Source organism: Micrasema longulum, unplaced genomic scaffold (assembly GCF_059751315.1).
Source record: "Micrasema longulum isolate JH-2025_06_02 unplaced genomic scaffold, ASM5975131v1 h1tg000737l, whole genome shotgun sequence".
Lineage (NCBI taxonomy): Eukaryota > Metazoa > Arthropoda > Insecta > Trichoptera > Brachycentridae > Micrasema > Micrasema longulum.
The window spans coordinates 6,950-19,767 of NW_028277931.1; the positions used below are offsets into that span (position 1 = coordinate 6,950).

At 31.7% G+C, this 12,818-nt stretch overlaps 1 protein-coding gene across 1 annotated transcript; it reads left to right on the forward strand.

Moving 5' to 3' along the window:
- The first annotated feature begins 2,137 nt into the window (after positions 1-2,137).
- On the forward strand, positions 2,138-11,507 carry me31B (ATP-dependent RNA helicase me31b). Its single transcript, XM_088230165.1, has 7 exons — positions 2,138-2,252; positions 2,734-2,982; positions 5,085-5,163; positions 6,380-6,758; positions 7,368-7,518; positions 8,812-9,007; positions 9,587-11,507. The coding sequence occupies exons 2-7, from the start codon at positions 2,918-2,920 to the stop codon at positions 10,049-10,051; spliced, it is 1,335 nt and encodes a 444-aa protein (XP_088086291.1). The 5' UTR covers positions 2,138-2,252; positions 2,734-2,917; the 3' UTR covers positions 10,052-11,507.
- Positions 11,508-12,818: the final 1,311 nt, after the last annotated feature.

Genomic DNA, 12,818 nt, shown 5'->3' on the forward strand with positions numbered 1-12,818 from the left:
ATATCCAGTTAAAGTTTATCACAAATATAATAAGACAACATGTTACACAGTAAAGAGAAAAAATATATGTATAACAAGTGAAAAAAGGGAGCACGTAAGAAGGTTTAGGGATAAAGAAATAGAGAGGAGGAGAGGGATTTTCATATGATCAAAATTTGAATATGATAATAACGTAAACATAATCAAAGGAACATAAACTTATTACACACTGACAAATGTTTCATTTTACAGTGTTTCATAGTTGTATTTTGAAGTCACAAAATTTTGTATTAGTAATATCTACATTGGGACAAAGTAAGTTAAATTTGGAGCAGGTACGATAAATAAACGAGCTTTGAACATAATATAATTGGCTCATTTATCTCAAAATTCCTTTTAATGGTAAATCGAGTATAACCTATTAAATGTTAGTAATTTTGGTGAAAAAAAAACATGTTAAGCAAATACTGTTCCGTTGTCAAAACTGCCAAGCCAAGTTCAGAAAATTTACAAAAGACAAAAATAAAATAAAAATGTTAAAGTAAAAAAACACGAAAACACCTTCAACGCGAAGCCGAACGTCAAATTCCATTCTGAAAGACGAACACCACAGATTACAAAAAATATTAGAATACCGAAGAACCAAGGAGTGGACCACAGACTTTAGGGCGAAGACCATAGATTCAACACGTAAAATGTAAAATGTCACGTTCAAAAACCTTTTGGTAGGTACCTGGGCTATATTTTTTTTCATTTCATGTATGTATTTCAAACATAAAAAACAAATAAACCATCACCTCATTTCCCCCCATAGGGAAAGGCAGAGATGATATAATTACATATTATTCACATACACATATGTTGAAAACGTCTCAGAGCTGATGAATATCGCCATTACTCGAATAAATCTGTGAAAACCTGTAATTGGCTTATTTGTTATTTATTTTGTTGTATATATAAGATAATTATAGCTGTTGATTATCCAAATAAATAAAAATAAAAAAAATAAAAAATAAGGGAAATGCAGGGCCATTGGGGTGCAGAAAAAAACATTTCAAAACAATATTCGAAACTAATCTGTTTGGTCTATTTTGCTCTGTGGTGAGTTCAACAACGATCCACAACAAAACAGCTACATTTTTGACTTCCCAAACAATGAATTTGGCCTAAACTACGCGCTCACAAACCAACAAGCCTTGGCAATACTATTATGAGTTATAGGTTTACTGGCTAAATTGATGTTGATATTTTACCTTTTGTCTTGCTTGTCATAAAACAGACCAATGTTCAACAAAATTATTTTCAGATATCAGTGGAAATACATATAATGTTCCTACCATGCAAAATCTGTTTGATGTTAAATTAAAATTTGGTACCCAGCCAGTGTCTCGTTTTTATTTCAATTAAATACGCTAAAACCCAATCGCTGACATATATGTTTCACGTTGAAGCAATGATTTTGTGCCCAAACACAGCCCCCGTCCAATTGTATTTTTTTTTCAGATTTTAGAGGCGCAGAGATGGTTAAGCAATATTTATATATTTGATTTACATACGTTTGTAGATCGGTGTTGGTTGAGGTAAACACAGTATTCAGGCAGATCTCTAGCTAAAATAGAAAATTTTATTTTGATATTCTAATTTAATTTTTGGTAAATACCATAATAACGGGTGATAGTTGGTGAAAAACATACCTAAGTAATGGATTAAAAAAATAACCTTCCAAATGGAAATGTATCACTAGTCTTAAAATAAACATGGAACACCTTTGTAGTAAATAAGTACATAAAGAAATAAAAAATATCAACACATTTCGAAATAAGATATTAATGATTTTTAAACTTTTCAATTAACAGTTTTATATAACTATTTCCAAAATTTCCAACGAAAGATTATGATAAAGTAATAAGCCGGGAATAAGTAAATCAATGCTAATACGTGTCACCAATATGTACAATACCAAGGCCTGCATTGAGAAGAATAATTTTATTATAAAGATATTATTTTAAAATATCTTGGTAAAGCCTAAATAAAAAAAAAAAAATATCCAAACCTACCCATAATATAATCCCAAAATGTCTATGAATATTATTCTGGAAATTGGCATTATTGGCATCACTGTGTAAATGTTTTGGATTTCTACCGCCAGGTGAAACTTATTCGTCATAAAATTTTGCAGCTGTCTTTTGCGCACCGTTTCTCTGCAATTGCTGTCGGCGTCGGGACATTATCATTTTGTTAATTTGGAAGAAAACTTCATGTTATAAGCGATGGTATGTTCGGTTTTCCCACAGTTTATTACTATTTTTCAGTAGGTTGTAAAACTTGTGTCATTATCTTTTATCCCAGTCATTGTCGGTAAGAGTCCAATTTAACTTTCCCGAGCCGCCATTTTTATTTCCAGTTTTGCGATGTAAATTTCTGTTTCTTAATCCGTGGTCATCCGTCTCAACTGGCTCGTCAAATAATTATATTTTAGCTCAATATTTATAGTAATATTTAATCTCTATGAAAGTGTTGATTTACTTTTTGTATTTATTTCGCATTGTTGACGATCCATTTTTAAACTTTAGATTCCTTTATACTGTTGTAATTTGGTAACGGTTTAACACGTAAACTACCCTATTTAGCTTTCGGTTCTTGCTATGCCAAGTGATTTTAACTGAAATGTTTCATGTTTATAATGTTCTAGTAGTCAATAATACAGTTCCGCTGAATTAAGTATCTTACAATCTATTTTTGTTATTTTTTCAGATATGTACCAGTAAATAGTGTGCAGTGTGAATTTGTCAGTGAAAAACTATATTTCTGTACGCAGTGATTAATTAAATAACAAGTTCGAAATAGAAAAATATATACATATAAAGTGAATAAAGCTACGGACGTTTTTTGTGCAGTGACTTTATTTCCATAAACTAATAAATTATTCTCTGTTAAAATGATAACAGACAGATTAAACTCTACCAATCACATCCTCAACAATGTGGGCAATCAACACAAAGGGTATGTTTTTAATGTTGTTGACTTTTGCAAATATATTATGATTTCTTGTGTAAATGTCCATACTGTAATGTAATTCTGTATCTTAAAACATTTAACAATTCTATTCAATTCACAAAGAACTAAGTTAGTTAGCGTCACCAGCAGCAGCACTCAATAAATGTTGTAACTTTTTTATGCTTTAGGGTTCGCACTTCAAATTTATCTTTTTGACCTACCGCATTATTTGATATCTAATGAGCATTGTCACTAGGTTTTACAGAGAACTGTAATGTAATTATTGTTTTTTAAAAAAAAAAATATTATTGTAATAGTGACCAATTTATTCGATGGGATTAAATTTCGTACCTCAATCTCTAAATTTATTTAATTTTATTGTAAAGATGTTAAGAAATAGCCTCAAAATTTATAAAATTTTGAAACTATCCGATTGCCTCATAAATATTGATTTAATCACCAGCAATATATATGAAACAAGGAACGAAGTGAAAAAAATCATTGTCGATACAGCGATGAACGAACGAGTGGAAAACAACAAGAATGAGAGAGTGAGAGCAGAAAATAAACTGGACTGCGCTAGATATCATGACTTACAAATGCTAATTAAATAAAAATAAAGAACCAAATGTTATTAAATATTTGTATATAACCACTTGCCGACTTTTCTATGTCTACCGGTTTCGAGACGTACCCGTCTCTTCGTCAGGACACCAATTGAACCAACATGCAAAACCAATTATACACCTACACTACAATTGTAGCACATAAATATAAAACACAAATGCCATGCATTTAATAAGCAACCTTACATGCGCTGATTAGGTTTGAAAATATTTTATGTTGTGGGAGATAAAAGGAAGGGGGTGAAGGTAAGGGCGTGAGTTTAATAGGTATAGCGTAACCATTAAAATGGAACATCATATAATGGTATAACTTTTCGTAAAACATTTTTACAACTATTTCTCCCACAACACAAAATATTTTCAAATATAAATATAATCAGTGCATGTTGGTCGTAATCAGTGCATGTGCTTATTTAAATGCATGTCGTGTTAGTTTTATATTTTTGTTAAACATCTATGGTGAAGGTGTATAGTGGGTTTTGCATGTTAGTTTACTTAGTGCCCCGACGAAGAGTCAAGTACGTCTCGAAACCGGTAGACATAGAAAAGTCGGTAAGTGGTTTTATGCAAATATTTAATAACATTTAGTCAAATGTTTGACTACAAAGTTAATGCTATAAATATAAAAAAAAGAAAAATAGAATGCCAAAGAACGCCGGCTGAATATGAAATGTGAGGAAAATAGAATTTTTGGAGAACAGACACACAGTTTTAATTTGCATAAGCGAATAAAGGAAATGGCAGGAGTCACGAGACGACCGATGACAGCAAAACTTGTAGATGAACGGAATAACTTAATAATTGACAAAGAGGATCAGGCTAAAGTGTGAAAAGCGTGCATGGAAAACCTTTTTTTACTATAATAGATCCGAAATCAATATCTCTGAATATTTAAAGAAGGCTATTTCACAAGTAAAACATGTCTAAGCAGCAGGTCTGGACCTAATAGAAGGAACTTACCACCGTCGAAAGAAGAATAGCCTCGTACTTTGGTCACATATTCCGCAATGAGAAGTATGCCCTTCTCCAACTTATTATGGAAGGAAAGATAGAGGGCAGGTGGGGTATGGGGACTGAAAAGCATCATGGTTCAGAAATCACAGACAGCGATTCGGTGTGCCAGATGCGGCAGCCCTGATTAGACTTTCCCAGGATTGTGATGAATTCATAATGATGGTTGCCAACCTCCGGTAGGAGTGGCAAAAGAAAAAGAAGACTATCCTTTAATTCCTCAAAGATTTTCCATTTAGTCATTGGTTTCGTTTTGTCACTTTTTGTTTTTAATTTGATCTATTTAAAATCTCTTTAATCTCTTTAAACTCTGATCTTTAGGTTATCTGCTTTCTTTAAATAATGTTTTGCCTCAAGTTTTTTCTAAAGATAAAAATAATCAGTGTTTTAAGAAGTATGTTTTATGAAATATGTTTGTGTTGACGTCTTTCGTAATACATTTCCAAATTGATGTGAATTTTTATTTCACAGGGATCTGGACAAAAATGAAGACATAGGATGGAAGGCGAAACTAAAGATTCCTCCCAAGGATATGCGAGATAAGACATCTGTAAGTGCATTTATATTTTATTTTATAATAATTATATATATCGCCAAATGAAAAAAACACACTTTTGATGCAGTTAGATGCATTCATTGGTCACATTTTTATGCAATGAAAAGTATAATGCTTTCTGCTTTAACTAATTAAAAGTGTATTGTATGGGCATTGTTTGATAGAACAAGTCGGATTGTTTTCTTTTTATTTCTTAAAATTGTTCAAATATATGTTTACCGACTGTTCATTAACTCAACTTAAATTAGCTGAATTAGCAATCAACATGTTAAGAATAATACTTTAAATGCATTTTTTTTCTTAAGGATGTTGTCCTTTATTTGGGCAATAATAAACGGTGAATGATTTAAAAGTGGCATTTATATATAAATTACCTCAATAGCACTGCATATTATTTAACTACTCTCTGGCAGCTACCAAGGGCCTTAACATTTTGGAATATTTAACTGTCATTTTTTAAATGTCACCGCTAATTAATATATTGTCGTCGTTCAGGCAAAAGCCACTAACCCTAAAAATGACAGTTTTTAGTTAAATATGCCATTTGAAGCGTAAAAGTATGGTCACTATGTCACTAAGGTAATTTGGTTAGAATAAAATTGCGTAAATCTGGATTATTTGCTTTTTTGCTATGTGACTTTATATTATTATATATTAAAATGTTTTTTAAAAAACAGGCTAAAAAATATTTATTTAAATATAAATTCATTTCTAACCTCAACTTGTAATAATATTACTAATATTTCCTTCGTTTCACTAGCTATAACTTGCATTGTCCAGATTATAAACAAGCAAAAGTCACTTAACCAAATTTTAGCTGCTTTGCCTCATTAAAAACCTTCCAGATATTTGAAAATGTATCGGAAGGAAAAAGTTTCCAATGAAATTCGTTGAAAAGTCGCAAATTCAATATATTGTGTACATAAAAACCTCCAAAACACAAAAATCTGATTTTTCCTTGGTCCCCAAACTTTCAAATTGCAATTTTTCGAAATTATGTTTTATGGGTTAGTGACTTTTTCATGAACGGCGACGACATATTGTACAGTGGAACATCTGTATCGTTTGTCAATAATTCATATCTAAATATGGCATGAAGAAATATGTTAATTTAGTTTTAAGGATTAAATTTCTAAGACTATTTACAGAAGAAATATTACTTACTTTTTAAAAATGTAAACACCATACAATTAATTTGGAAACTTCACAGGATGTCACAGATACAAGAGGTAATGAATTTGAAGAGTTTTGTCTGAAGCGCGAACTGTTGATGGGTATATTTGAGAAAGGCTGGGAAAAGCCTTCGCCTATTCAGGAAGCCTCCATACCCATAGCACTGAGTGGTAAGGATGTGCTCGCCCGAGCTAAGAATGGAACAGGGAAGACGGGAGCCTATTGTATTCCTGTCCTAGAGCAAGTAGACCCCAAGAAGGACTATATCCAGGCCCTGGTCATAGTACCCACCAGAGAGTTGGCTCTGCAAACATCGCAGATCTGCATAGAGTTAGCTAAACATACTGACATTCGTGTTATGGTTACCACGGGAGGTACAGACTTGAGGGATGACATTATGCGTATCTACCAAAATGGTGACTACTTTGAATTTTTCTTATTTTGCCTGTTAACTGCAAAATGCTTGATATTTTATGTATTAAAATGTAATTTTAAAAAAAAAAGTGAAATTTGGTTAAGTTTCTCAGTTTTAGTTTTATATTTAAATAAAAGACTAAGAACTACTGTTATTACTGACATTTCTTGATGCACTTTTTATATAAATCCCCGCTATAAAAAAGGTGCTTGAAGTTAAAGTACAAAATTGTATTCATGTAACAATTGATAATAGGACACTATCCATTGTCAACATGTATATCATGTTTAAATTTAAATGTATTTACTTTTACAGAATAATAATATAATCTCAGATGGAATGATCAAATTCTGCATTTAAAATTGTAATTTGAGTTCATTGCTCTTGAAACACAAACAACCTTCTTGTTACGAGCTAACACAGTAATGATTCCGTATGCTCGTTTGACTTGGGAATATTTATCTTTATAAAATTGATATTAAAAATTACATTCTCCAAATAATAATTTGTTAAGTGAACTTGTTTAAATGTTAATGAATCATTTTTTATCATATAATTTGAGTGCAATTAATAATATAAAATCATTATATAAAACTCTTATTACTTACAGTACATGTGATAATTGCCACTCCAGGAAGAATTTTGGATTTGATGGATAAACAAGTGGCAAAAACCGATCAGTGTCGGATGCTAGTTCTCGATGAGGCAGATAAACTTTTATCACAGGACTTTAAGGGAATGTTGGCCATGGTCATATCCAGGTTTGTCTCGCGATGTACTCGTAATGTTACTTTTAAATGTTCAATCAATGATATATTCGGGATCTGAGAACAGTCAAATGTGTTACAAAGGCCCACCTCACTCCAGCCCGTAAAATAGAGAATTTTATTTATTTAGTCTTTCTAAACACATAAGTCATTAAACATTTACAAAGCCCGCCTCTATCAAAAAGAGATCTGTTTAAAAAAAAACTTACTGTTTATTTCTAACACTGCTAGCTAAACTTATTATGACAACGATATAAAAAAAGTTTCTTATGCCCTGGGTTGCTATTCTGAACCGCTCTCGCGGCCTTAGAAAACTCTTTGTATTTACATACAAAATACACGAGATAAATGGTTTTTCTACGGCCGTGAGAGCATTTGGAATACCAGCCCTGGTCACTGTTAATATGGTAGAGTACCATTTCTGAAATAGGTTGGCAACAAAATGTACGAACACACTTTCACGAACACTAAACCTCTATTTCGCTTGAAACAAGTATTGTAATACCGTTCTAATAAATTGATTGTTATTCGTTCAAAAATGGTACACAGCTATGTTCCAGAAAAATGTGTGAAAATGCTAATAAAAAAGACAGTCGAAAACCATAAATATTAACTAACATCTATCACGGGGCATTCCATTGTGACTGGTGGAACATCTGATTCCAGAATTTGGCCCACTTTACTATGTCATTAGAATTCATACAATAGTAAAATCTTTTTTTAAAACATGATAATTAACCAATTATTATATGTACTGCTTTCAAGAAAAAGTAAAAATGTTTTGCGTAATTATTATTTGAATGCATGTGACAGGTGGGACACTGGAAAATCCCATCTTCAATCTTATTTTAATAAAATAAAAGTCTAAAAACAGTTGCAGAAAACAACAAAAAATAAATAAATTGTGACTGGTGGGATTTCTAAATATCAACTGCATGTGAAGTAGTTTGCATATACAAAAAAGTTATTATTTATTATTTAGAAAAGTATTTTTGAATTGATTTATAAAATAAAGACGTTTTGCTGTTATTATTAAATTTGAGGTGATAAATAGAAATTCAAAATTTACATAATTTTCCCACTTTACATGGAATGCCTTTCATATAATTATTGCGGCATTTCACAAATCTAGATGGTATCAAGAATGCGTTATAAATTTGAGATGTGTAAATTGATGTATTAATAAATAAAATAAATACATAGTTTAATTTTTGTGCACGGCAAATCAGGAAGTTAGTGCTTCTAATAAAGTATTATATTAATTTGTATTTATGTTATTTTCCAAAGGTTACCACGGGAAAGGCAAATTTTATTGTTCTCCGCCACCTTCCCGCTCAGTGTAAAGCAGTTTATGGAGAAACATTTAAAAGACCCATATGAGATAAATCTCATGGAGGAACTGACACTGAAGGGGGTTACGCAATATTACGCTTTTGTTCAGGAGAGGCAGAAAGTTCATTGTCTCAACACCCTTTTCTCTAAGGTATGCTTGACGATTATTTATAAAAATATTATTGTCTTTATAAAAATATAAGCTTCTTTTATAGGAGTAATTAAAATGGAAAACATGTAGGTAATGGTTTTCTATCAGCCTCTATCAATTTGTGTTTGTTTACTATGTAAATTTATATCACACTGCTTTTTAAATCATCTTTTTTAGTGTACATAAGAACAGAATTAAATATTTTTCTAGTCAATTGTAAGATATATTCATGAAATTTTAATTTATTCCAAGTCTCGTTTACATAATAATTAATTATAATTTGTCCTTGCCGGACAGGTGAAGAATATCATTCTTATCGTTATTGTAGCGGTCGGTTCATACACCTACCATGCTTGAGGTACCAGGTTCAATTCCTGCCATGACCGACAAGAAATATTCAGATAGAGATATGACGATGATAGCGTCACTTTTCAATGACCGTAATTCAAAACATTTATCAATGACCGTAATTAAAAGAGATTTTACTGAATTTTAAGTCTACTTAACCAAATAGACACATTATGAAGAGAACAGCATTATTATAAATTATTTATTATAATAATTAAATATTATTTTCAGTTACAAATCAACCAGTCAATCATATTCTGCAATTCAACTCAAAGGGTGGAACTACTTGCCAAAAAGATAACAGAATTAGGCTACTGTTGTTATTACATTCATGCCAAGATGGCACAGGGGCACCGCAACCGAGTCTTCCACGATTTCCGTTCCGGGCTCTGTCGCAATCTCGTGTGCTCCGATCTCTTCACTCGAGGTATCGACGTTCAGGCTGTGAATGTTGTCATCAATTTTGATTTCCCTAAGATGGCAGAGACTTACTTGCACAGGATCGGCAGGTCTGGCAGATTTGGCCACCTAGGTATCGCCATTAATCTGATCACCTACGAGGACAGATTTGCTCTGCACAGAATCGAACAGGAGCTCGGAACTGAGATTAAGCCCATTCCCAAAGTAATAGATCCATCGCTGTATGTGGCTCGCCTGGACGACCATTCTCTGGAAGATGGGAACATCAGCAAGTAAAGTGCATCCGGCCAAAGGTCCTTGTAAATACTAACTATCTACGAAACTAGGATTTTGTTATTGACTCTCGTAATATGTCGTGTCAGTGTCTCCTAGAAGAACGCTGAACAAATCCATTGTGAAACAAAGAAACAGTCATTGTTGCATATTTGATAAAAGTGTTGGTGATTTTTTATTTAAGTGAGTTTGTAAATATGAAACGAAAAAACTGTAAACACAAATTAAGCGATAAGCTTACCGGAGCCATTTGGGCTGTATAATTTATATGGAAAAATAAAGCATTTTGGAAAAATTCCGTAATAACTATGGAAACTATATTACTGGAAATCGGTTTTGTTGACTTTTTGTACAGATATATAAATGCATGTAGCCCTACAATAAAATGGCTCAGGCTTCTGGTAAATATTTCGCTCCGGTGTTGAAAGTCGTCTAGATTCGTAAATTTATTTTTATAACAACTTCTATGGTAATATCATGGTTGAATTTTACACTTGTTTGTCTCCATTACTGTTCTTATTTTTGATATCAGGTTAGAATTCTCGGGTCCTACATCGGTATATATTGGATCTCCCCTGGAATTCTGATGCAGATCTTTCCCCCCTCCCTCTTTTATTTCTTTAAATAGTGTAAAGTTCAACTATGCGATTCCTAATATTTAATATAAGATATATCTAGATAATCGAGTAACATAAATGGAGCCGAATGAGCTCAAGAGACTACAAGTTTTGATTTTATCACGTCAATGAGAAAATCAGTTATTTTTCAGACCTAAAATTTAACTAAACAAAAATGTAAATATTTAATTTTTTATTGAAAGTGATATCATTGACACAAGGATATTCATACAAAAATTGCCATAAATCATGTGCTGTAACTTTCTTTATAAGAAAATATCAGCCGATTTAAAGGTCAAGTTAATTTAAAAATGTGATCAATTGGGATTCCAATTAAATAATTTGTATTTCTTTTGTTCCTCCCCCCCTTTGATTCCAACTATTTGTAGGAAGATCCACACGTCACCTGTGGTGGAAACATTTCTAACATGTATATGTCTGACCATTGCATCGGTCAGATAAGTTGAGATCCAATAACCAATGTTCCTCGCGAATAGTCGGGCTGTAATCCGAGGAACATACTTTTAACACCTCTATTAATGTCTGCTAGTGTCACGCATTTGCGTTCCCCAACTCTCGCGCGGACACAAATATACATTAGTGATTTAGCCCACAAAAAATAAATCCATCCAAAGGTTCAAAAGTGAACACACCCACTTGATGGGTGTAGCATAGCCATCAAGTATTTATTACTTATATTAACTTACCAAAACATGTTCTTTGCTTTACATGTGAAAAATGTTTGGCCAGCTCGATGTTGCTTTTAGTCACCAAACATGTAAATTCTGTTGGGGGGCTTTCTCAATGGATTTTAAACAATAAAAAATAAAAAAAACAAAAAATGTGTTCCCAGGGTCTAGATGGGTCAACTTTTGAATTTTATGGGAATACACAATTGAGAAGGCATACTGGGGTAAAAATAACGGGATTTTAGTGAAGAGTATTTGTGTAACCTTTTACAAACAATGTTTCTGTTTTTAACTTTTAAGAAAATATACCTGAAGTATAATTTTTTTTAAATTTATTTATTTATAAATAAATAAACAAAGTAGTCTTACTGCTGTACTGAAATTTTATTTAATTTCAAATTGTTTTTAATATGTAAATGAAATTGATAAAGTATACATCGATATTTGATGAGAGTGAGACTTCTTTGTTATATTGGAAAAGAGCTATTTTATTTACACATAAAAATGAAAAAATCTGCATTCTGTTTATTTAATATATGTACTCGTATTTAGCAGGTTCTTAGATTGCTTGTGATAATTTGGTAATATCAACTCTATTATACTTAACAAATATTTGTTGCCTAAGATTTACACGTCTAATGTTAAAACATTAAAATATATTTCTAGTAGGTATTCCATCAGTGTGTGTATGTTAAAGTGACATTGTATAAGCTGAAGATACCTTATGAAGGTTATGTATTATGCGAAAAATTGACATAATTTCCTGTGCTATATTTGCTTTTGGTGCTGCAATGCTCAATAATGTCTCCTTTTGAGACTTGTTACATAAATATTATAATACGATACACAAGACAGCATATTATGAATTTTTCATTGTTTAGCAAGGTGTAATTAATGCCCCAAATGAAATTTGATACATATCTTACCCGCATTGAGGTCCTATAAATAACAAATCAAAATATAAGTGCTTTACGTACAATGTTACTATTTGGGAGTTTCGATACATAAACATCGGTCACAGTAACATCTATACCATCACAAGCAATCATTAATACCTAAGAACCTCAGAACTGATTAGAAAAGTAAATTATGCACTACTAAATAATATCACCTTACAACGGTACAACACAGAACATGTTTAACGTGAAAATGTTGTCATTTAAAAATATTAATATAAGATACAAACTTTGTCTTTCTTTGTTCCTGATTTAAAATAATGATGGCCTTTCATCATCAATGTGAATTAACTCATATGTTCATTTAATGGTAGGAATGGAAATTTCAATTTTTATTTCACTGCAATCTATATCTAGGTAAAAATTATTTAAAAAAATTATAAATTATTGTCTTACTTGACAGTACCGACTGAAATAAAACCTACAATTTTTCGTTTCCTACGTTTTATACTATTTTTTAATTTAGTCTACCAACTCAGGAGCTGGTGAACAAAACAGGATAATTGAG

What these genes read in the sequence shown, in the direction of transcription:
- me31B (XM_088230165.1), top strand. Translation starts at nt 2,918, where the DNA reads ATGATAACAGACAGATTAAACTCTACCAATCACATCCTCAACAATGTG. An exon ending in ATATGCGAGATAAGACATCT is followed by an intron (nt 5,164 to 6,379) that starts GTAAGTGCATTT and finishes GAAACTTCACAG; the next exon opens with GATGTCACAGATACAAGAGG. An exon ending in TCAACACCCTTTTCTCTAAG is followed by an intron (nt 9,008 to 9,586) that starts GTATGCTTGACG and finishes TATTATTTTCAG; the next exon opens with TTACAAATCAACCAGTCAAT.